At 46.1% G+C, this 26,021-nt stretch overlaps 2 protein-coding genes across 3 annotated transcripts in view; one reads left to right on the top strand and one right to left on the bottom strand.

Annotated features, from left to right (window-relative positions):
• The window catches only part of FKBPL (FKBP prolyl isomerase like), a 56,482-nt gene extending 37,978 nt beyond the window's left edge, over positions 1–18,504 (bottom strand). The window contains exon 1 of the mRNA XM_078645881.1: positions 18,296–18,504. The gene's annotated coding sequence lies outside the window, so the exon portion shown is untranslated. The remainder of the gene's footprint in view (positions 1–18,295) is intronic.
• A 748-nt stretch (positions 18,505–19,252) lies between these two features.
• The window catches only part of ATF6B (activating transcription factor 6 beta), a 316,305-nt gene continuing 309,536 nt past the window's right edge, over positions 19,253–26,021 (top strand). For both annotated transcript variants that reach the window (XM_078645880.1, XM_078645879.1), the window contains exon 1: positions 19,253–19,447. In XM_078645880.1, coding sequence (XP_078502006.1) covers positions 19,372–19,447 — 76 coding nt within the window. In that variant the 5' untranslated portion in view covers positions 19,253–19,371. The remainder of the gene's footprint in view (positions 19,448–26,021) is intronic.

The raw sequence follows: 26,021 nt of genomic DNA, 5'->3' as shown, positions 1-26,021 counted from the left end.
AGGGGGCCGCCGGGGCAGGGACACATGGCGTGCCGCGGTTTGGAGAGGACTCGGAGGTACTGCTGCTGTGGTCAGGGGTGTTGTGGGGGATGCAGCGTTGACCCCCATAGTGGGGGGCAGCGAGGGCTCTGGGCGTCGGGGATCCGTGCGGCTCCTGCGGCCTCTCAGTCCCTCTGCCCGCTGCTGTGCCGGTGGCCGGGCGGGCAGCGGTTCGCTGCTGTTGGGATGCGGCGGTTGGGGGCTCATCCTCAGCGCGGGGTGGTGGAGAGGGGGGACATGGGGCGTGATGGTGTGGGACGGTGGTGGGTGCGGTGATGGGCAGTGGCGCTGTCGGGCAGCGAGGTAGTGTGAGCATGATTTGTCGTGTCACCCGGAGGTGAATGTCGAGTGGAGCTTCTGCCACATGGCGCCGGTGGGACGCCCGCTCACGAAACAGAGGGTAGTTGTCTGGGCATGCCGCCGGGCGCCTCGCGTGCTGCTGGGTGCTGCCGCGTCTTCCGGGGTGCGTTCACACTGTTGACTCGACCCTGGTTGGCGCGCGCCAGCTGTGCACACTTTGTGACGGGCGCGTCCACAGACCACAATCGGCTCGTGCCCCGGTTTGTACCACTTGGCAGGCAAGACAACAACAATAGATCTCGCTGGCGACAGAGCTTCGCGCTGCGTCGCCAGGTGCGAGACCTAAAAAGGAGCTTGGCATCGTGGTGTTAACTGACCTGTCTTCTTGCCTAACAGCTTATATTTTAAAGAATTAAAAATAATGTTGTTCGCTTTTGAAAAAATAGATCTGCTGCTTCACTATTGAACTACTATCTCAAAACAGTTTTCGTAGTGAAGCCTTTGAATGCCAACCAGCTCCATGAGAAAAAAAAATACCAGAAACAAAGTTTGCGATTTTAATGTGCAGAAGGTTGAACACAAGACGGGATTTATTTCGCTGGGTGGCTTCCTCTAGTGTCGTACAAAAAACAAAAACAAAAAAGAATATGATGTGCATCTCAAACCAAATTATGCCTTTGAGTTGAAACAATAGATGTTACCGTGTGCGCGTCACCGTGAATCGTTTTAACATGCTCAGAAGAATATGTGGAGTCTGGCTGCAGAGTTTTCAACACGCAAAAATCTGCAGCAAGCGCTAAACCTTCTCCGATAGCTCAGCAGAGGCCAATCCTAAAAATATCTTTCAATTTTATTGCTTGTTCTCTGACACAATTTATTGGGAGCCTGCCCATGCCAGTGGGGTGGGGCAGAGCACTGGGGGGTAGGAGAGATAGGCCTGCATTCGTATTTTACCGCAAGCGCCTTTTTAGGCGGACACTGGACGATAAACGCGGCGCTGTTACTCACTATTTCTTAACAAGGCCCTAGCCCCCGTAAAAAAACCAACCACATCTGCCTCTCATCCCAGCGTGCCCATTCTTATTTTATGTAAATGTCTTTTTTATGTATTTCTTTCCATGTTCTGTCGACCAGGGCCGCTTGTCGACACTCCAGCCCAACCTGCCTTCCTAAAGCCGCAGAGGACCCTGCGCGATCTCCACACCCACAGGAGGCAGGTAATTGTGGGGTCGTGAGAGAAGGGGGGTGATATGGGGCCTTCGGAGGGGATGTTTCGTGACGTTTTCAGTTACTGCCAAAGTACGGGATAAACAAAAAGTACAGGACGCTGGCCTGCTACTCATTTCTGCGAGCATAAGTGCTCCTAGGTTCCTGCGCAAGTCCGGTTTATTCGACTGGAAATATGTAGATCACTGTGGCTCACACATCATCCCCTGTTCTTTCCCTCTTCCCTAGGGGTGTTACAGTGGGGGAATGGAGGCAAGAACAGGACACGGGGTGGGTCAAACTCTAAATGGTGATAGGTCACTTCTGTGTATTCAAGCAAGCCGGGCCGACGACGGCTGAAATGCCATAAACCGGTCCCCGGAAGCTTGTTTCCTTCCCAGTGTAAGAATTGGCTTGGTAGTTTGGTTTGCCCTGTTCCCATCATGCACTGGGACAGGAACAGACTAATTTGCATATAGCCAGGTTCTGAGCTGGGATGGTGCAGTGAGCTAAAAAACGGTGTTGGATCTAGCCCTGATCTCTTGACTGGGTGAGAGTATTCTGCTTAATTCAGAAACTCTGTCCCTCACCACCCCTTGTTGTTAAACTTTTAGAAAGTTAGCATTTGCTTGCCTGACCATTTCAGCCCGCCTCTGCCAGGATGTGTATCTGCTGTCTAGGTTTTGTGAGTGACAGGGCTGGGGATGACAGATGGTGAATAGAGGGATTACACCAGAGTGGGTGGTGGGAGTGCCCCTTGACTCTGAATAGGGCTGTGCTCTGCCACCACAATGCTGGCTCCACCCCCTGGGGAGCGACTGATGACTCTGCCCGACACCTGGCCCAAGAAGATAGAGGACTGTCAACAGAGTGCTCCTGACTGTACTTGTCATCTCAATGCTGGCTCCACCTCCTGCGGAGCGTCTGCTGTCCATGCCCCACACTCTGAAAGAAGAAGCCAGGAACAGCAAAACAAAGTGCTCAGAGACTGAATTAGACTATGCAAAGGCCCCCCTGGGCTGAAATGACAAAAGAAACGGTGTATAAAAAGAGGAGCTCTGCTCCTAACAAATCAGATCCAGTTTTACCACAACAAACCTCTGCCCAACTAGAAGGACCAAAGAAGAAGCTGAAGGACTGGCCTGCAGTGGAGCCTTGCTGAGGAAGGAGAGGAAAAGACCAAAAAGGACTTTTCTTTATTGTGCTCTAAACTATCTCCAAAGGCTTGACTGAGCTTGCCCCTGAATTGAACCCCAGGACCAGTGGGTTCATTGTGCCTTGGCTCATCTGCAAATTGAGCAGTGTGTTTCCTTCCCGCCGGAGCTGAGTCTGCGCCCCCTCACGCCCTCCTAGGGCCGTAACACTCGGGAGCTTGCCCACATTTCTGCTCGCTGAGAGCCCCGCTCTGCCAGACCCGTTCTCTCTCTGTTGGGTCAGGCCGCCTGCTCCTCTGCCACCCCGCCTGCTATTAGAGCGTGTGGAGTGCTTCCTGCCAGAATTCTGGTCAGAGCGCATCCCTACGCCTTAGACGGCCGCGCGTACGTGGCATCGTACCCGGCTGCCGCGCTTTGCCCTCTGAGCTCTGAAAGGGGCCGCGCCGCACCTCGAAGGAACCCCCGAGTACGGACCGTACTGGAGACCCCGTGCTGCGCCTGCCCTTTGGAAGCCACCCGCTGCAAAAAGACCCCAAGGTACGCTCCACCCACCGGTGCGTACTCGCTGAGTACGACTCATCCCCCGGACAACGCAGTGTGGATTGACGCGCCCCAGAGACACCAAACCAGTCTCAGCACAGTGCTCGTCACGGACTCGGGGTCCGCAACGTTTTTATTTCCCCGTTAGCACTGTACGCCTCGAGCTGATCATCCCTGTACGCTTGCACTGTTCGCCGCGATCCCTCCATTGTGGAACTCTTACATTGCTGTACGCCTCGCACGGACAGCCCTGTACGCTTCGCATCAGACGCAGCACATCGGACGAACGCGTCCGCGAGGTGCGTGAGGGTTGGTGAGGCCTCCTTCCGACTCACACAGAACAAAGCAGAGACAGCGTACGAAAGCGCTACGAAGTGCAGGTAGTGAGAAAGCATTGCCCAACAGATCAAACTTGGTAATTAAAGCGCGTGGAAGCAACATAAACTGACTAGTAAGAAACACTTGCCTACTTTTAAACCGTGTGGCCTCATAGTACGTGTTTAATGGTCTTGTGATAAATTTGCCTACCTACATATATTTTTACATAAAGATTACGTATTTTTCTAGAACTACCGACTGGTGTCTATTTGACTGTATGCAGTTTGGGCAAAAACGGCCAGGGTGACGACATCCATTCCATCTGTTCATGAATAGAGATGCTTCAAGAAAGGAGGCAACTGCTAAAAATCCCCTTCAATCAAAGAGTAATTCGGACAAGGAGGCAAGCAGTTTTGGCTTGCTTCGACCCAGCTTCACCACAATTGAACTCCAGACTAGTCAGATTTCTTGACACGGCTAGGGCAAAAATGCCAGATTGCCACTAAAGCGTTTTCAGGCAATGGAGACTTTGGATTATTTATAAAAATTAAAAAAACTTCAGAGGGAGTAACAATCACAGCACTTGACAACAGATATGGTTGTTCTCACAAGTTCAAATGTTGAATCTTTCTAAACTTGTAAACAGAACTGTTTATATTTTAATTATGATGAAATTTTATTATTGCAAATAAATATTTTACAAATGCTTTTATCTTCTGCACGCATTGCACTGGTTTTAAGTAACTCTCCAGGGTCGCTATGGTATTGATATGTACTACCAAAAAAGCTAATATACTTTTTTACTGCGATATCACCAGCTCTTCTTTCAGATTGTTGCACGTTGTATGTGGTAGTCCTGCATTACTTAGCATGAGTTATCAAATTTTAACATGGCGGTACTTGCACTTATCAATCAGGGCTGCTGTTCTTGTCTACGACTTAGTGTCAGCACTTCTGTGTACTTTTTGCGTAACAGTGTCTAAACTTGTCAGCGGTTCTGCAGTTCTGTTCCTGGACATCTCAATTGTCTTCAGCTGGGTTTCTAGTACGTTAGTGGCTAGTACTAGTTCTGTACAGAACCGACGTTCTTTTAAGAGAACAGTAAGTACTACCGATTCTGTGCAAGGCGAAGCTACTTTGTGAATAATTGTTCCTGGTCCAAGTGTTAGGTATCTGCATTGCGGCAACTCCAGTTTTTATTAAAATTGGATATGTAACCAAGTCTCCCTAACACACTCACGTAAATGATATGTGCTTAAAATTCTCTGTGCCTTAATTCCCCATCTCTCGTTATTTCTTCTTCTCCTCTCTCTGCACCCCCCCAAAAACACACTTTTTTTTCAACTTTATAAAGCGCTGCGCCGTCTTCACGGACACCGCGCTAGACAATGTCATTTACAATATCAATAACTCAAAATAATGTCATTGGGTGACCTATTGCATTGTAAATGCTTTTTCTATAATATTATGAAGAAAGGGTTACCCATCCAGCTACAGAGCGGGTTGGACAGCATAGTTGCTTTACATAGCAAAGCCTGGCAGGAAATACAAGTCAAAATTCACAGTAAAATAGAACCCCCAGTAGATGAAGACAGGTAATAATAATCCCAGCGATTTAACCCCAGTAGTTCACCTCCGATAAGAAAGATGACCAACATCCCCCTCCCCACTTTCCCTAAAAAAATTATCAGACCAGAAAGGACTAACAGACTGCATTGGGAGCCCACAATAAGTATTTTACGTGATTCAAGGAATTCAGGGCTGCTGGGGGCGGTGTCAATCGAGTGTCCACACATTCGGCATCAATGGTGATTCCTTGGGAGCACAGGCCACCTAAAGCGCCTACAGAAACTAGGCCTACTCTGCTGCTGATACCCCAGTTCACTGGCCACACCAGAGGGGCAGAGCAGTCTGAAAAAAAGGGATGGGACTGGACCTAGAAAACTGTTTAAAAAGCAGACACCCAGGTCCCACAGCCAAAGTTAATGGGACGCTTTCCAATCACCAAGTTGAAAGGTCCCCATTTTTGGGCATCAGCCCCATGCTTAAACGATTCCTTCATGGCGTGTAGTCCCAACAGCACCCCTAAACGCACTAAAGCCTCGAATCAATGGAGGCCTCAAATTTAGGTGTAAACGAAGCCATCCTCGGTGATGGGAATCATGTTTTACTTCTGCCTGGGATGACAGGACCTTAAAACTCCACAGCCCTTACATCCGAGAGTAAGCTAAGAAGCCTCAGCGTAGGGTGACCAGGCATCCGGATTTTCCCGGACAGTACTGGTTATCTGACCAGGCATCCGGATTTTCCCGGACAGTACTGGTTATCTGTCCTGGCAAATTTCACTAAATCAAGCATTTGTCCCGGGATTTTTTTTTTTTTTTGGAGAGGCTCCACTGAAAAAGCTTTTATGAGTTAGGGTAAAGGAATAGGTGACAGTCTTTTCAGAAATACCAGCTGGGGGAAAGTGCCTCTTATGACAAGTTTATCCCCCACTTTTTTGGCCAGTATCTGGTGCAATTTCTTACTGAAGGTGTACTGGGTTCCTGCTAACCCGGTCCCCAGTACCAGTGTTCTTTCCCTAAACTGTACTATTATTTCACAATTGGCACTGCTTTAGGATCCTTGTAAATTCCGACTAAGTGGTACCTCTGGTACCTAGGGCCTTAAACTAAAGAGGGCCCCTAAGGGCTGCAGCACGAATTGTGCCACCCTAAGGGACCCCTCACGAAGCTCATGCAAACTACCATTGCAGCCTGCGTGTCTTGGGGCAGAGAAAACTAAAGAGTCTACATGGCACACCCCTCTGGGTACCATGCCAGAAAAACACTGCATGTGGCATAGGTAAGTCACTCCTACGGCAGGTCTTATAGCCCGGAGGCAGAGTGCACTATACCCATGTGGGGGCATATCTGCCTCAGTGGATATATCCCTGTGATATCTAAGTTCCCCCAGATATTGCGAGTACACAGGGAAGCCATGACAAGTAAATGTACTGGACACTCGTGATTACGAGTTCACCAGCTATATGATGGTTTACTGTACCTCGAGGTGTTTGGTACCAAACACCTCATCTCAATAAACCCACACCAATTCCAGTGGTGGACTTATTAGTAGATGCACCCAGAGAGCACCTCACAGGTGCCCCATGAAAACTCTACTGTCCATTCAAAATGCCTAAATGTCTTGCGCAGAAACTAGAGCTCTCTAGTGGTTCCAGATCATCCAGAAGCTCCAACACCTTACTTCTGAAAGCTCAGAGATTTCACAAGAAGAAAACTTACAACATTTTTTCTCTGGGATTGCTCTGAGAATTTGGTACACCCTGCCCCCTGAAATCAGAATGAATCCCTCAATTGTATCCTTGAAGAAAGAAGTCAAAAATTCTTATGAACAAATTTCTTCCCTACATCCAATGTTACCCATCTCGATTCCTCAATTTTCCTCGTGACTATATTGAATACTTTGTGTCTTCTCATTTGTTCTCTGAACATTGTAAACCATACCCTTCCTTTCCGGGTATTACTTCATCTAATATTTTTCTCTGATTATTCTGTGAGCTGGAGAACTACCAAAGCCTCGGGCAGCCTGCCAACACTTTGAAAATTGACAGCCTTAGAGTAGAGAAGCTACTCCCCTGCAGTCCGTAGGCGCCAACAAGCAGAGTCTGCTCCACCGGTTTGCAGATCCCCGGCCAGACCAATGCCACAGATGACCAGGAGAAGGTACTCATGCTCTGGAAGGGCAGGTCCATCTCTCCATCGAGTGTGAAGACAACCAGGACCAACCAGAGCCATGCAGCACCAACCCTTGGGGTGCCGGAAGCCCTGCACCAAAGACCAACAATGAGAGTCCAGTTCGAATTCTCACTGAACCAGGACCAAGCAGCCGTAGAGGGACATCTGCATCAAAGCCACCATGCCCAGGTCCTGACGAACCCCTTGAAACCTAAGACCCTATTTGGGAGCTCTCTGACTTGCCAGCAACTCACTCTGTGCAGCCTATTTTTGGGTTGCCCCCCCTTCGCTGTAGTATGCCAGATACCAGTCTCACCAGCACCCTGCTCCCGGTAGAGCCCGGGCGGTTGCCGAAGAACTGATGGTAGTACTTTGAACCTTGGCCCACTACAACTCCGTACCCAGAAGGTGAAGCACTACAACCGACCGGACCTACCTTTATGCATCTTTGACTTTTACTCTCATAGGATTGCACTGTGCGTAAAAGTGCACAGAGTTGAACCTTTTATTTACCTGTGACTATTGCTATTGAAAACAGTATTTACCTCTGAACGAAGTTCTTGGTTTCAAAACATATTTTTAAAAAGTGTTATTTTTCTAATTTGGGCTCTTATTTATTATGAGTGTGTGTCTCATCTATTACCTCAGAGTACAACAAATGCTTACAGTACCCTCCGATAAGCCTAACTGCTCGCCCACACTACCACAAAAGAGATCGTTAGTATCATCTACTTTAGCCTCTGTAAACCAATTGGAGACTCACTGGACTCTCTGAACAGTGTACTTCATTTTAGTACACTATTTAAAGAACCAGCTTCCTACACCAGTCTTTTCTGAAATCACTTTAGTTAGCACCTATAATAGTCTGTGTAATGGCTGGATTTAATTTATGTCTCTTAGTGCCTCGGGTCTGTGTTTACTCCGTTAGTAAGTACTGTCTTTCAAGTCATTCTGTGCCTACCGAGATGTGAAATTATAGTCCTACTTCTATTTTTGGGAAATATCCCGGATTTTGGTATTAAAAATCTGGTCATCTTACCTTAGGTTGAGTGAATTTGTTGGGGATTCACTCAACTTTTCACTCTTCCGGAGATCGACACAATGGTCACCAATCTCATTAGGCACTCAATGTCTGTATCTAATCCGAAGAGCTCAAGAGACCCCAGCCAAAATCTACAGACAGCGGGCCCACCAGAAGTGCTGATAGAAAGCGGGGACGCTCCCAGGGTGCCAGGCACAGAGGCTTCCAAGGCTCTACCCCTGCTCTCCAGATGGTACGCAGGGCACTGGGTGCACCCCTTCCAGGTTCACCTCCATGTCAAGCATAGTCCACTCACGTAGCTCTAACCTTGCAGGCAAAATCCAGCCAACAGTCAGCCATGAATTCCGACCCCAAGGTGGTCAAGTAAGGGGGCCACAGGGCAGCCTCCGACCCTCTTTCTGAGGGGCAATGGAAACAATAAATTGTGCGATTCATGTAAATGCCCAAACTAAAAGGAAATAACACCCAAAATTAGCCCAAAAGAAGATTCCAGATACAAAGGCAAGGTCAGGATCGCCAAATTCAGGTATTTGAGGCCACAAAGCACACCATGTGCTGGCAACAGGGAGATGCACAAACATAAAAACATGTTCACTGCGCAAGTGGCAAGCACCAGCAACACCAAACTGCAACATGCCCCCACTTCCCACATTTCCAAGCACATGTAACATTCATATAGACTGAAAAACACAACTTATAGCAAGCACAAAAGGGGTGATATCAAAGACTGATAGCCCCCAGAATGAAAATAGTCTTGGGAAGGGGCCTCACAGCAAACACGCTCTTATGTAAGCACCGGATGGGGATCCTTGGTGGCTCTGCATGAGTACTAGTTCCATTACAGATATCTGACCGGTGGGTGATAATGTGCTGCATGGCTAAACACATAAGGTCCCAAAAGCGAGACCTATTGGCTATGCCAATGCTTGTTTTTTCCCATTAACGGGTGGTGAGGAGTCAGGGACCGAGGGCTCATCATTTAGCCCTGGGCAGGCAGCAGAAGGATACCAATATTCTAAAACAAAGAGTGAAATCTAGGACAAGGCGAACCAGTCAAAAAATTTCAAGCACTAGATGAGCGGCCGCGAGACGCGCTCTGTGGTGGGGGAGGGGCAAGCAAGACAGAGGCGGAGCGAGGTGCGCGCGTGCTTGGGAGAGCGAGGAAAGCCAGATAGCGCCTCTGCTCGTACCTGTGCACGTAACCGCACGCAGTATGCCAGACAAAAAGCTGTGGTAGGCTTTTTAAAGCCCACTCACTAAATGTCTCGCCAGAGCACCACATGCGTGGCTCAGGCGAGACCTAAAACAAGAAGGAAGGACATCACTGAACTTGTACCAATACGAGGAGGAAACCACTACGGGCCCTCAGCGAGGGCTCTGCTTAACACGCACGGCCCTCAAAAAGGAGGGGAAAGGTGAATGGGAGCTCCATTCCAACATGCACTTGAGCCCGCCCCTTCCATGGCAATGTCACTGCAGAACTGAAAACAACAAACTTTTATGAACTGGTCAAAAGTAAAACAGCCACCAGAGAAGTGCAGATGACTCCAGGTAGACCTATACTTGGGAAGTCAGTGTTGTGACAAAAGTTATCTATGTGTATAGGCTTATGTACAATCTGTCTACTATGGACAGTCCCACACTTGAGTACTACCAAGGAACAGCAGAGTCAAAAGAACTTAACTGAAGGTAAACCACTGCGTCTGGTCTGCGTATGGATCTCTCATACGTTACCTACAATTACACCAGCATCCCACATTTATTGTACAGCGCCCTTTTGTTATGTTATGTTAAAAAGTATTTATTGAGCGCACTGCCACCGATTGGTTTCCTGGCGCTAGGATAAACAGAGAACGGAGCCTGAGGGCGTGAGGAGAGGGCAATCAGTGATATGCTTGTTTAAAAAGCCACGTTTTTAAAGCTTTCCTAAAGGACATGAGATCCGGGCATGATCTGATCTCAAAGGGGAAAGTATTCCAGAGGCGAGATGCAAGAACAGCAAATCTGCAACCACCAGAGCGTTTGCGTTTGAAGGCAGGTGTCTGGAGGAGGGCTTGGTGCGCGGAACGCAGATTGCGGGAGGAGGTGTGCCTGGTGATGAGATTATCTATGAATTTAGGGCTTTTGCAGTGGAGAGATTTAAAAATCATGCAGCCGGTTTTGAAGGAGCAACGTTGGGCTGGGGGGAGCCAGTGAAGGTCCCTAAGCAGAGGAGAAGCTGAGTGCCATCTGGGTTGCGCAGTGATCAGCCTGGCTGCATGGTTCTGGACCATCTGGAGGCGCTTCAATAGGTATAGGGGTAGGCCTGGCCTAGATATATAGAATTTGCATAATCCAGGTGGGACAAAACCGTGGTAATCACCACCTGGGTCATGGCTGCTGGAGTGAAAAAGCGTTGCACCTTCCGGATTTTCCTGAGCTGGAAAAAAAACTTGGAGACCACTTGACCCACTTGAGTTTTTAAGGAGAGGTCGCTGTTCAGGGTCACTCCGAGTGTCTTTACGGCAGGGGAAGGGGTAGGGGCTTTGCCCATATCGGGTGGCCAATAGTGAGGGCCCCAGAATTTGGCACTGTCCCCTGTAAGCACCAGCTCGTTTTTCCCGGGTTTAGTTTTAGGTGGTTTTGGTTCATCCAGGTTTGGATGAACCGCATGGTAGACTGGAAATGAGAGATGGAGAGTGCAGAGTTGTCAACCGTAAAGAGCAATTGCAGGTCACTGCGTAGTTAAATACTGATACCTGCATGTCTCTTAAGGCCTGGATTAACGGAAGAATGTAGATGTTAAACAGGTGGGGTGACAATGATGAACCCTGAGGGACTCCACAGGTAATGGCCCGTTTAGGGCCGACCAGAGTACCAAGGCGGACCGACTGGGAACGATTCTCCAGAAAGGACTTCAGCCAACAGGCAGCTAGGCCCCTGATGCCAGCCTGGTTGACACGGTCGATCAAAATATCATGGTAGAAAAAAGAGTAGAGAGGCGCACTCAATGAAATTAGTAGCTCAAAAAGTCCATTAAATACGTAGATCTTCTGTCGTTTTCTTAAATATATTCTTTATTTTCATTCGCATAAAACGGCACAGCCAACGCGTTTCATCCCCAAAATGTGCCTAGGGAATTTCGTCAGGGCATATACTGAACAGTCAGGTTAATGAAGTGGTCTTAGAAAAGATCGCTCTATCGACGCTGTTATACGAACTTGATCGCAGTAGATCTCAGTATTTTCCTGGGAAAGATATGTCGCTCAGGTCTTATATCATGGTCGACCGTGTCGAAAGCGGCCGACAGATCTAAGAGCACCAGGGCCTGAGGAAAATGTCAGTCAGCGCAGTCACGGAGAGAGTCTAGGACCGCAACTACCACTGCCTATGTTGAGTGGGCAGGGCGAAAACCTGCCTTGTGGGGATTCAGACAGTTGGAGCTCTCCAAAAAGTTGGATAGGTATTTCGCCACGTGGGCTTCCAAAACTTTAGCCAAAAAAGGGAGAAAAGAGATTGGCCGGTAGTTTGCCATGCAGGAGGGGTCCGCCCCAGGTTCCTTCAGAAGTGGGATGACTGTTGCCTCCTTGAATGCAAGGGGTACTAGGCCAGAAGTGAGAGAGGCGTTCAATAGGGAATGAGCCGGCGTGGGGACGGAGGACAGACACTCTTTGAGGATGTAGGGGGGGCATTTATCAGAGGGTGCCCCAGACTTGACTCTTGTCAGTAACTCTAAGAATTGCTCAGAGGTCATAGTGGGAAACCTATTTAGTGTGTCCTTGATGGTGGGGGAATGGTGAACATAGGGAATAACACTTGAGGAACCGGGAATACTCGCTTTGATGTCCACAATTTTATCAATAAAATAAGTGTTGAGGGCATCACAGAAGGTCTGGGTTGGAACCACCTTAGGGCGGACGCTGTCTAAGTCAGTCAGCTCATTTAAGATTAAGAAGGTATCCTTGGGTTTGTTAACTGAGTTTAGAATACGGGAGGGAAAATAAGCAGATTTAGTGACAAGAATGGCCTTCATGTATTCCTTCCTGGCCACGATGAACTCAGATTTTAAGTCAGGGGAATAACAGCGGCGCCACTTTCGCTCAAGTTGGCGCAAAGAAAGTTTCTTAGCTTTTAGGTCTTGGGAGAACCAACGCTGAGCGTCAGCTCGCCGGGCCAATTTGATGTCTTTATAGGGTGCATGAATGTCACTTGCATGTTGGAGACAACCCGACAAGTTGGACTCGGCAGAATTAATATCAGAGTGTGGAAGAGGGATCGTATTGTTTAGTGTTTTTATGAATTCTGATTTGTCAAGTGTTTTCCATTTCCTTGCCCTGAAACCAGTTGGAGCAGTGGGTGATTTAGTAGCAGACCAGGTAAGTTCAAATTTAAGAAAAAAATGGTCTGACCAAAGGCAAGGGATGGTGAGTGGGAATGTGTTAAGCGGAAAGTTGGACCAAATGTGGTCGAGAATGTGACCTTTACAGTGGGTAGGCGAGAGAACTTGTTGGAAAAAGTTCAGGTTTGTGAGGAGCTCAGTGAGCTCACAGTATTGAGGGCCTTCCGAGGGGTCATTGAACCAGTACTTAAAATCATCTGCCACAAGGATCTGAGTGTATTCCATGGTTAAGTTGGCGATTTGTTCACTAAACAAAAAGGGGAAGGATAGCATCGGTTTGGGCGGTCTATACAGGAGCACACACAACATAGTAGAGTTAGGGGTTTCGAACTTTAAGACAAGATTGTCTGTATCTGGCAAATTAATACAGGTAGGAGTGGTTGTTTTTAAGGAGGAATGGATGATTGCTGCCACCCCCCCCCACCAGACCTGCCATCGGCACGATCTGCATGAATGATATAATAGTTTGGGGGAAGTGCAGCTAAAATATCTGGGGCGGAGTCTGGAGTCAGCCAGGTCTCGGTTAATAGAAGGACATCAGGGTGCTCTGTGATCACAAAAAGAAAGATGTCCTGTTGGTGTTTGACAAGAGAGCGGGTGTTTAAATAGAAAAAGGTCAGGGAGTGAGGTAAGGGAGTGGGCTTGGGCCGATTAAGACGGGCAGTGCGCGGTATCAAAAGCATTTCAGCAGGACATGTGCAGTCCACCAGAATCCCTGAGTTTTTAGCCTTAGTATGGGTGACACTCGATATGTGACCATGACCGTTGTTATGGGATAGAAGGGCAAAACGAGAATAAGGACAAATCCTGGCAGCATGCCTCGCCCCGGGTCCCGGTTGGGCGCGGACGGGCGCAGACCGGCTCGCCTTCGGCGCGCCTGCTGCGCACGTCCGCTGCGCTTCCTGGGTAGAGGAACCATTTTATGGCTGTGGGGGCGGGAGGGGCCAGCACTAGACCGCTCGCCTGCTCCTCGCCTCACCTAAGATGGTGCCTAAGTAAATACACCCCGAGCAGCACCTAATCGGGTGCGATGGGGGACGGCAACTAATTGTTTTGGCGGGTAAGTTAGCGCAGGGAGTGCGATAGCCTCAATAGCCCCAAGTTATTAAAACCAACTGATGGGGCTAAGTGCGGTCGCTAGTGAAAGTGAATTTAAAATACACGAGGAAGTAACCAAAATACATACACAGGCTCACATCAGAGTCCCGGCTTCCGCCTCAGGACACGCGTTCAACTATCAATCAGTGAACGCTGCTGCTGCTGTCGGGTTTTTTATGGCTGTGAGGGCGGGAGGGGCCGAGCACTAGACCGCTCGCCTGCTCCTCGCCTCACCTAAGATGGTGCTTAAGTAAATACACCGCGAGCAGCACCTAATCGGCTACGATGGGGGACGGCAACTAATTGTTTTGGCGGGTAAGTTAGCGCAGGGAGCGCCATAGCCTCAATAGCCCCAAGTTATTAAAATCAACTGATGGTGCTCTTTTGCATAACCAGTGGTTCCAGCACTTAACCACAGTCAGTTCCCAAGCTTCAGACAGGCCATATTATGTTCGTTCATTGATTCCAAATGCAGTAGGCACAGATAGGTTTGACTTATTCCAAGAAGTGGCCCTGAGAAAGCAAAATGCCCTATACACCTCTACCTAAGTAGGATAAGGGTCCAAAGCCAACCCATCAAGATAGAACCACACAGGGTAGTTGTAAACTTAACTCAATATGACCCCAACCCAACAGCTCTAAACATCCTAACTGAACCTACGGATATCCAAACTGAGCTAGACAGGATGCGCAGGAAGGACCACATAGGGGATGAGATCACATGGCTTGACATTTCCCAGAGAAAAGATTTTTGAAGATAGCAAAACCCCAAACTCATTGCACAAACATGTCTGCTATAGCGTCCATCTGTGGACCGAGAGTGGCTCTTAGTGTAATCTGGGAGGTCTTCTTAAACAACAAATGGTCTCACGACATGGGATTCCTATATAGGGCCGTCGAGCTTGGGGATAAAAAGGACAATGGATCGTATGGGGTGGAGGGGGAGTTAATAAAGTAGGACTACCCCATGTGAGGAAGTCTGAGACACAGAGGTGAGTGGATACACTTAGTTAGAAGGGAAAGGACAACACCTGATTGTACAGAAACTTACACGGTATTCCTTATGTTTAAGAGAAAAGGGAACGCTTGTGAAGGGCAAGAATGCTAACTGTGGAGTGATATTGTATATTCAGGCTATGCAATGGGGCACCTCCACGCTGACTGATTAGTACTGGCAATGCAGCGAGCATGCCTACATGCAACTTAATCCCGGATGGAGTGGGTCGTGTTCCCTGGTCACCATGCACACCCCGACCCTGGTAATTCCTGGAGAAGAGCTATCAGACTTGTACCCACACTAGTTAAGGAAAATGACAACCCTGCTGCACCCAAGCTTATGAAAGGAGAGCTGTGGACTATTTTGGCTGGGCACAGTTCAAAGATATTCCAGAAGAATTTAGAATATTCACAGAAGCGTGGCTGGGGGCAGGAGGTTCAGTACCCTTCTTCACCATGCAGAAAAAAAGCTAATGCCTAATGGTTGCCAATCACCCGGTGGGAAATGCTCAAACTGATAAACAGCACTGAACTCAGCCTCAATTCGATCAAAGAAGAACTGCGAGCAATCGGCCTCATTGTAATGCAGCACTGTTATGTACAGGACTTAATGACCGCAATGGAGGCAGGGGTATGTGCCAAGTTCGGAGCAGCCTGCTGCATGTTCATCCTAGGGAATGACACGGACAATGTGTTGAGTTCTATGCTGTGGCCAGGGATCTGGGAGGGCCAGAATGTGGGTGGAATGCTGTGGGTGGAATGCTAGTGCTAGAAGGTCATGGGTTCTAGAAAGGAAAGTTAGGAGACAAAAGTGATTCCTGTTGCTGTTTGTGCTGTGGCTGCTCCGATTTACTGGAAAGAAACTTACCTTTGAACCACTTTGGAGTTACTTTGTTCTTCAACAATGGAACACAGACACTTGCCATTCAAGCACTGCACAATCTAAAAAGAAGCTTGTATGAAGAGGGAGGAGCGCCAGAGCAGGAGTAGTTTTTGAATTGTTTCTCCTGGCTCCCGAAATGGATATCTGATTTATGTAAATCACTGTTGCCAGTAATCATTAAGTTGCTCTTGGTATGCAGGGTTATACAATTGGGGATATCCTGCTGTAAAAACGCAGTCCTCAAACCGGGAAGAATTCAGGTAATTAGAAGGGTAATGGTTGTCGAAGGTGAGCAGAACGAACAACAAGTCCTAAATAAAGTAACTGTCCAAATGCATGAGTTAGGTAGTGTAGTTGAAGAATCAACTTGAGGGGGAAATGTTAATATGGAAATTGAAATGAAATGAAATGAAATGAAAAATTATATTTATATAGCGCGCACATACCCTAAGGCCTCGCAGCGCTTATCATTCATCAATAAAAAATGAAATCTCAGCCTTATCAATAGAATCGCCTGTTGTGAAATCCACATCAACCCCGACTCTCAATTTTGTAGTCAAGCAGGGCCGGAGACCCAGGTCCAGGACTTCTGATTGATAGGTCACAGGTGGGATGGTGAGTAGTTGGCAGGCAAACACTCAGGCAGGAAACTCTTGATCAATCCCACAGATTGGTGCAGCAACATTACAATGGTCAAGGGAGATTGCCCCAAATAAAAGAACTAATGACCGGTGGGGGTATGCGCACTGCTAAAAACACCATATAGAGTCAGATGCCACATGAGTTAGGAACACATACCCAATCATGACCTTGCACAAGCAGTGATCATGCGCTACTCATGTCAGACATCTGGACACGTTATGCACTGGCCACACTGTGTCCATGCGAGGTCGAGACCCACCTGTGGTAACCATTAGACAATTCATTTATGACTAGAAAAGCAGCAACCAACATTCCTCACCATATATGGTATGCCAGAAACGTTTATAACTAGTGGTGTTTTGTATAAATGAAGGACTCAAACCAATTGTAAATAGAGATAGTCCTCAGACCTTGTGCCGGTTACTGTTCTGCCGGCTGTAATGTTTAATTAAACAAACTGTTCCTGTTTTGTCAAACGCCTCTTGTCTACTGTTTTTTAAGGATTTCAAACTAAAGCAACAATAGTCGTCCACTAAGCTGTTTTTTTTTTCCAAAACCGTATTTATTTAAAGTTCAAGCAAATCAAGTGTACAGCCCTCCAAGAGCAGGAGAACACGTCAGTATGCAAATGACAGTATAATATACGCATAGCTCAAACTTTTGACTAGCCCCAACCCACCCCATTATCCCCCCCACAACAGCAACAGTCCCAACTACCCACCCCTTATCCCGCCCTAACCCGAAGCACGTGATCACAATCAGCTGCAGTATACAAAAGGAAAAAACACCAAGTGTCTTGGAGCCTTCCAGGCAACTAAGCTGTTTTAACTATTAGAATACACCAGGGGTACTAAAAGAACGTCCAGTGGGCTGCTTGCTACCCTCCTGACGTTTACATGTGGCCCCAGGGCCGCTGCTTATGTAACTTAGTACTGACATTCAGAAAGCTGTTACATGGGCCAGTATGTAAGTATTTATTTACACATTAACTAAAGGAAAAGAAAAAGCAAAGAAGGTGTCCTGCACCACTTTTCTTTAAAAACACTTTCATTTTTAAAAATATTATACAGTAATCATGTAAATATATGATATTCTTTTTTAACCGCTTGGGCACGGCCGCGATTCTGCGCCTGTGCGGCACTTCTAAAGAGTGGGCGGGATCATGACGGCCCCCAGCCGTCATCAGCACACGACCACCGTGTTGCATGACGGACGGGGGCCGTCATCAGCATGGAAGGGGTTAAACATTTTTTAAAGTGTACTTCATTAACATGCAGACGTGTTTCCTCTTAGTGCTTCAGATTATATTACTGCATTGACAGGTATTTATTAAAAGTGACAGTCCTCAGACATGAACTTAGAAACATTCATACCTTCCACGCCATGACAACGACATTAGTTACCCAAGAGGTAAGTTGGTTGTCTTGTGTCCATGCAAGGTGGCCTGGTTTACTATTATACATGGAACAACATGATAGCTCATTAAATCAAATCAAACAGGAGAGGTTCTGTACAGTGCACACCCTGAACTCATGTAATTTTAAGGTGCTCTCGTATATAATAATTAACAAAAATGCGGCACAGTGAAATAAAATGATTGTCTAAGATCACACAATTTGGTTAAGCGGGAAACCCGTGATTAATATGATTCTTCTAGAGACTATGTGCTTAATTTGGAGGGCAGAAGTCAATGAAACCCTCGAAATAACTCCACCACGCACTGCACACTATGCACATGCTTCGCATCCCCTACACCCACCTCCCAATCACCCCTCCCTCCCCCCAGGAAATCAATGCGACTCCCGGTCACATCACAGATCTTAGTTGTTGCCACCGGGAAAATATTTGCGAGTACCCATGCATTACACATCTATTAAACGTAGATGGGTCTGGGGATAATCGAACATTTACCTCAATGAACCCAACACTGACAGAGTAAATCAGGAGCTCGGCTCTTCTTACCTTAAACTCCCTCGATTTCCACAACCGCAAGGATTGAAGACCAGTACCTCAATCAAATCTATCCATGTCAGTCTTGAAATTACTGCAGTCTGCTGAGGAGCTGCATCTAATACCAAAACTGTGGCGATGGAAAAGCGCTTCCTGGACCAGCGAACAGAGCGGACGCCATCTTCAAATGATGATGTCTTCACTTAAGGACTCAATGCAAGCTATGAGATTAAATATTAAGAAAATTTGAATGCAAACTTCTTAATAGTATGAAACGTTTCGTCCAGCAAGAGTCGTAGAAGCCTATGTTAGCGTTATTAAAAAATAGTGGGTGTTATATTTTGCCATTCTAAGACATCTATAATCTACTGTAAATAATTGTAAAGATCAAGAACTGCATAAAACATACTGACGTATTTTGTTATCTTCACGATGAGGAGCAGTGCTGTGTGGACGCCCAATTAAAATCTACTTTAAAGTAGCAACCCCAGTTATACCTTAGGTGGACTTACAAAGGGGCGTGGTCGACATCCAAAGACCAAAAATTAAAGATGATCAAAGTCATTTGTCACTAGAGCCAAGAGCTGTGTTAACTCAAACAGAGTAAATACTTGCCACACTTTGGATGGCCTATTTCTTTACTAAAATACTCGTTGTATGGACGATCTCCACGCCATTTACCCAAGTACAAGTTTCATACCGGTAGCTGGCATGTTATCTACGCGTTGTAACAATTTCCGAAAACAGTACACTGGACTCGCTTCTAAAAATGTGCATATACTGCTGCAAAATGGCCGCCAAGCAATCGAGCCCTTCATAAGATGGCCGCTTGGGCTTCGAGAACCTCACCAAACAGTTCTAGAATGTCCGACAGTGCTTTGGGTACTAGGCGCCATCTTGCAACGGGGTTTGGGTACCTCCTTACGTCAGTATTGTCGTACATCTTGGATTGGGTTTGTGGAATTTGACGTATTGTTACGGGATGACGGGAAGGCGGAAGCTGTGATGATCTGCCCCCAAGCAGTCTGTCACAGGCAGTAACCGCAAAAGCAGATCTGCGGCCCGGCGACAGCGAGCGAGCAGCAAGCATGGGGACCGAACTGCTCCTCAGCGAGCTGGACAGCCGCTTCTTCGCCGATAACCTGCTGAGCAGCGAAGATTGGGGTGAGTGATCACAGTGCCGTGGGACGGAGCGCCCTCAGTGACCGTAAATCAAGGGGGAGGGGCAGACAGCATCTCAGGGTGGGTCATATAGGGATAACCATCCTCTGTAGCAGGGTCCTAGCCACGGGTGCTTAAAAAGAAATACTTTCCCGGTGACTGTAAAAAAGAGAAGGGGTCTGGGTGTGACCACTGGGGATAAACGCCTTGATATTGGTGACCTGTTGCAGGAAGATGGGCCGTGCCTGTGCGACCACGGACAGGAAAAGGGGCCCTGCTGCTTGGGTGAACATAGAGGGAAAACGGGGGTGCCGAACATGTAGATTGGATACATGAGAATTGAGTTGGAAGAAAGGTTCATGTTTTTTTTGTTCATAGCTGTCAGTGATGTGTGTTTATGTTTGAGGGTGTTCTTGTGCACAAACCTCTGAAAGTCACTGCAAAAGGCATGTGTTTGTGCCCCATGGCAGTGAACATACGAGGAACAGAACACCATGGGCAGGGACCACTGGTACTGTGCTATTCATCGGCTGCAGCTTTTTTGCATCATTGTGGATTTGCCGCATTTGTCACAATATCGATCAACTGCTGCATAATATGCAGATTTTAGCAAAAAAATAGTTTCTAGCTCAATCGGATCAAAAATTACTAAAAACGTGATGACATGTTTACGCACAGTGAAGGGCCCTTCGCAAAGGTTGGCATCTTTCAGTTGTTTATTACTGTTTTTGGTTGTTAAACTGGTACCAATGAAGTGAATTATTTGCCCAGAGCATATCACAATGTGTAGAAATGAAAAAATAATTAAGCAATTCTATCCAAAAATGTGCCGCATTATGCTGCACAATTTGCCTTTCTTGCTTCATAATTTAGGCAACTCTGCTGCATAATTTAGTGCTCCCTTGCTGCATAATTCTAGTTTCAATGTGTTGCATTTTAAAGTGCTTTGAGGTACCTTCCAGAGGCATGAAGATTTAGTATTTTTTACGAGTTCGTGGCAGGCCCGGTTACAGGAATTTTCATCTGGATGGGCCAAGGGTACGTTCGGGTGGGCCAATATGGGACTAAAGTTGTCTATTCTGGAAGTAGCCTACAACCCCAAGATTACATCATATCTTCTTCCAATCAGTCATACAGTACAGCTAGAGAGTTCTTTGAGATTAAGAGCTAATGTCTATACTCAACAGCCCCAACCCTTAAAATTTCCAGCAGAGCAGGCTTCAACAGATGCACCTGGATTCCAAGCAGATTCTAATAGTAGTTCAAGGTTAAGGAGGTTACTGTTACCACACCTAAGTCTTGACATTTCTTACTAGGAAGACTGGCTACTTACTCCTTGAAATTTGCCCAACACCTATTTCTTTGCATACTGTGAACTTTATAACTGTTTATTTTTATGTCATTCTTTTTGATTGATAAAAAAAACAGCAACACCTTTGGAAAAAAGAAAGCAGTATTGTTAACAAGTAATAGCAGTTGTCATGCCTGATAAGTGTGCAATCATTAATTGCAGTCCAACAGGTAACCTTCTGGGGCCGTATTACACACAGGACCCTGGTTACAGAAGGGGCCACTGATCCTTGTTCAGCCCCTTCTGTATACTGAATGCTGAAGTGCTGACACAGAGGACCTTATCTCATTCGACAGGACATGACCGCACACAAATGAGGGAATCGTTTTGTCACTTAGCCCATCCATATTATGGAGGTGGGTGCAGAGGCAAACAGACACACAACATGGGAAAGAAAAGCAATCAACCAGACTAACAGTGAAGGCTCAGTTTCGTACCAGTTCGAACTGACTACTCCATAAAGTGCATTTGATTCTCTCGGGTCATATTAGGTCATGTTATGTTGGTTTGTAAAGCATACTCTCACCCAGGAGGGTATCCTGGTGATGAGCAGGTGTGAGATTACACCAAACCTAGAGCCTTATGTGGTTACATGAAAAGCCAGGTCTTCAGCTTCTTGTGGAGTTCAAGAAATGAAGAGGAGGATCAGATGTGTAACATCACACCATTTCATGCTTGAGAAGTGATGTAGGAGTAGGCTCAACCACTGGATCTGCGTTTCCATACGTGCTGGTTGTGAGCAGGTAGGAGTCTTGCCGAACTGAGGTGTCTGGAACGTTTGTGAAAGCAGACCATATTATTGAAGTATCCTGGGCCAGAGTGCCTTGAAGGTTTGTGTGAGGAGTTGGAAATGTGCTCGTTTTGCTGTAGGTAGCCAGTGTAGCTCCTTGAGGTGAGGTGGGATGTGCGAGTGTTGTGGGAGGAGGTTAGGGGTGATTCTAGCTGCTGTGATCTGGATGTTCTGCTGCCTCCCGGTGAAATGCTTATTTATCCCAGAGTAGAGGGTGTTTTTGTAGTCTAGGTTGCATGTGACAAGAGTGTGGGTGATGATTTTCCACATTATTACTGGTAGCCATTTGAACATCTTCCTCGGCATCTTCAGTCTGTGGAAGCATAAGGCACTGATGGTGTTGACATGGGCTGTGATGTTGAGTTTGCAGTCAAGAATGAGCCAGAGGTTCTTTGCTAGGGTTATTTAGTTCTGAGGGAAGTCTAATTAATTTGCATTAATGCCACTGTGCATATATCATCCTACATTGCATAGCCTGTGGTAGCCCTTTATTGAAATGAATTGTGATCTGTCCCACTGTGAGTACATGGGGTTAGTTAAAGAGTATCACCAGGGCCACTGAATTTATGTGGTAGGGGAGGACCACATTATGTAGCAGAATTGACTAAATTATGCAGCAAGAAGAAGCAAATTATGTGGTGTAATGCATCTCATTGTACAAGTTTAACCCGCAAGTATAGCAACTGAAAGGTGACCAGTCAGCCTTTTCAAAAGGTCTTCAACTGCACTACAACATTTATTGAAGCACTATAAAGTAACCTTTGAACCCTTTGACCTAGGACTTTTTTTAATCTGTAGAATATGCAGCAGATGATAGATTATGTGCTAAATGCGGCAAATCCATAATTTTGCAGCAAACACCACAGCCATAAAATTGCAAAATTAGAGTGGCGTTGACTATAACCAGAGAATGTGCAATATACTGTAATAAGGTATCAGAATATTTAATGTTCGAATTTTAAACCCTGCCACACTGGTGAGAACAAATTGAGCCCAACATAATATCTTACTTGAGATAAGTTATTTACTTCTCCTCCGCATCAGGTAGAAAACATACAGACATGCTTAGCACCTGATTCAAAAGGCAAACATAAACGGTTGTGTAAGTTTACTATTTTTTTGGTATTTCATAACTACAAGTTTAATTTTATGAACAGTAATTTGACGACTGTGGAGACTCCACTCCGCACTTGTGGCTAATGCTCTGCACATAAAAAGTTAGTCATGTCCTACATTTTTATGTGCAGAGCTCTCCACCTCACCTGATGCATCTCCAGGGTCGGGAAAATACTGTTATTAATGAACTTGTAGTTTGTGAATAAACTTGCACACAATGGTGTGTATACCTGTGTGAATAAGGCCCTTACTCTGTTAGGCATTGTAATTCCACATTAAATGCTGGGGCAAATTTATGATCCCCTCGCCCTGGGGGTTGCTTATCCAACGAGGCATGCACTGCTACTATCTGAATAGTATAATGCATGCCCCATCCTTTCGGGGTATTACTGCGTGCATCTTATGCAAGCTAAAATACATAAACACTGTCAGAACCCCCACACAGACCATAATTAGGGTGCAGAAGGCCATCCACAGGCCTTGGTGTTACTATACCTGCTGCATCATTGGTGGGTAAACTATTGTCCCCACTCTCTCAACAAGAGATGGAGGACCCACTGAAAGCTTGACCAGTGCTTGTGTCGATGCCTGGCTCAGCTTGAGGTGCTCTTGGAACTTCGAGTCCATGACAAGCCAAGCTTTCATGTACCTTCTGCCTGCCACCCTCAATCTACTCAGGATGTGGCATTGCGGCAAGAAGATTCCAACTTTGGAACTGAACATGGTAGGTTTGAGTCTCAGCATTGGCTCAACATTCTGTGTAAATCTTCATTGCCTATAAGAAGTGAATGTGACCTTGTCTAATGTAACTGGTGTTCGTGTAAAATGCTTCAATACGTTTAGGTCGAGTTCGCACTAAATAAAGACTGCACAAAACTGCACAAAGAGGAAAAAACAAAGCATTATTCTCTTGTCCGCGGCGGACATTCCGGCGCGGTGCTGAAAAAAATAAGTTGTGAGCGGTTTGGCAGCCCTCCAGCTGTCCTTTGCACTTGCCCACCGTGACGTGGCCGTCCGACGCATCGAAGAGGTTAACATAAAAAGAATAGACTGGCTGATTTGTAGAAAGTGAGAACATAAAACAAGGGAAAATTGCAACTTCCTCGCTTAAATTGTGTGATTTTGGGCAAATATTTAATTCACCTAAATTCGTTTTTCTTATTTTATATATTTACTTTTAAATACATGAATCAGAAACTCAACTATACAAAAATCTATTGTGTTTGATTTAATAGACTAATATTCCTTTATAATAATCTGGTCCAAATGCAGGGTCCACCACAAGACAACTGTGTTGTGGGCAGGCCAACAAATTATCAGCGAGAGCCGAGCCAGTGGCCGGCTCTGTCTCTAAGAGCCTGTTCACTTTCCTGCGTCTGTCCTGATCACAATGATATTAGTGAACGAAGAGGCAAGTCAGTTGGCATGTATATTATGAGGTGTAGATTATTTTTATAGATGCATTTTCTTTAAAGGATGTATTTGATGGTACTCTCATATATGTAAAATGAGGAAAAAGGATGCTCGGTGAATTAAAGTGTTCACGTAGGATCACACAGTTAAGTTATGTTGTGATTAATCCTAAATTTTCCGGTTTCAAACTCTGTAACTCAGCCTCTAGATTGATATCTCTTTCTGACATCAAAGGTTAATGATTTGTGCTTACTTCTTGGGGGAAAAGATTAGAGTTCAAGTGACATGCGGAATCCACATTTGAGTTTTGGGCAGTTCAACAAAGCGCAATGCTCGTCTGCGGATATACCAGTGCTTCACATTACATACAGACTAGTTTGTTTTTTGGCACAGTAAGATTTGCCGGTATTCACAGGAAGCAGGACTTCAAGTTGACTTAGAGCCAGGCACTTGGCTCGAGCCTGGCTCAAGATTTCAGTGGCTCGTCCATCACTACTTCACACCTTGAATGTGCATTGTGTGATTCCAATATATGTTGGGTTTTTTTACTACACTTTTTAAAGCTCAAATAAAAAAAATAAAAAATCCACTCATCTTGACATTAGTGGCTATTGTTCTAAAACGCTTTAAGCATGTGCGGTAAGAGATTTGACCCATGTATTGTGATTGAAATTTATGTGGTACTTACTGCTCTTGGCAAGGCATTGAAGCGCTGTATGCAAGGTGGCACTCTGTTCCAAACCTAAAGTTATTGATTAATGTTTTTGTGGGTACTTGTAATTATTAACATTGTGTTCTCACTGTGCTGTGCATTTACTCCAGTTTCTATGTGTTAGGTTAGTTGTGGTCATTAGTGGGGTAAAAGAACGCATGCAGGTGGTGGGTGGGTGGCATTAATATATGAGCTATAGGAGATTAGGTGTTCTTACTTACCAGAGGTATGTCTTTCAAAGAGAGGGAGGTTGTGATCTTTGATGGAAACGGGGTGGTGCAATTTACAGAAATACAATAGTAAAGGCAAACAAGCATGTGATTTAGAATAGGCTGAACTGAGAGAGGTGTGCACAGGATGCAGAGTAAAGAGTCATTTGAAAGAAAAAAAGGAGAGTCAACAATTGGAGGTTTCAAGCCATGTCTTGGTGTTCTATATTAGTGCAGTGCTGCTGGGTTTCTATACAAAATCCATTGATGCATGCCCTGCGCCAGTTCAATGCACCTTGCTTCTAATAAGTATCATTCTTTGTTAGCGTGAAATGCTTTATGATCAGTGCTGTGGTTCTTCGACAAGCACTATCTCAGTGCTGCAACAATACCTAGCCATATGGAACCCGAATCCCCCGGTCTGTGGGAATCCCAATGGCTCTTCAGCAGCAATGGATAACCCTATGACAATATTTAACTAGTTACACCATTAACGTCCTGGTATTGCTCAACAGTCAACCATTGTCATTTGACGTTTCTTATTGAAATGCTTCATTCTTTTGAATACATAAATGTGTTTTATTAGCAGCACTATCACATTTTAACAATATAGTCTGTTTGAAAACCAGGAAGTGTCTGAGGCCATGTCAGACAGTGGTAACATAAATCCAGGAAGTGTTGAGTGGGGTTCGTCTACAAACCAACAGAAAGATAAATGGCGGAGGGCAGTGATCTCTCTCTCTCTCTCTCTGTGTGTGTGTGTGTGTGTGTGTGTGTGTGTGTGTATGTATATATATATATATATATATATATATATATATATATATACATACATTGATAGAGGGCTTTAACTGTTACTCTCGGCATGTTTGTAGGGCCATGTGCCGAGGAAGTGTTGCAAAACCCTCTTCCTCGAGGCAGGCTGGGTACCGTTTTAATCTGTAAACTGTCGAATATTCCAGTCTGGCAAGTTACGGTTTCCGCCC

This window comes from Lissotriton helveticus, chromosome 5_1 (assembly GCF_964261635.1).
Source record: "Lissotriton helveticus chromosome 5_1, aLisHel1.1, whole genome shotgun sequence".
NCBI lineage: Eukaryota > Metazoa > Chordata > Amphibia > Caudata > Salamandridae > Lissotriton > Lissotriton helveticus.
Note: the sequence above shows the minus strand (reverse complement) of the source record. Positions and strands in the feature narration are given on the sequence as shown.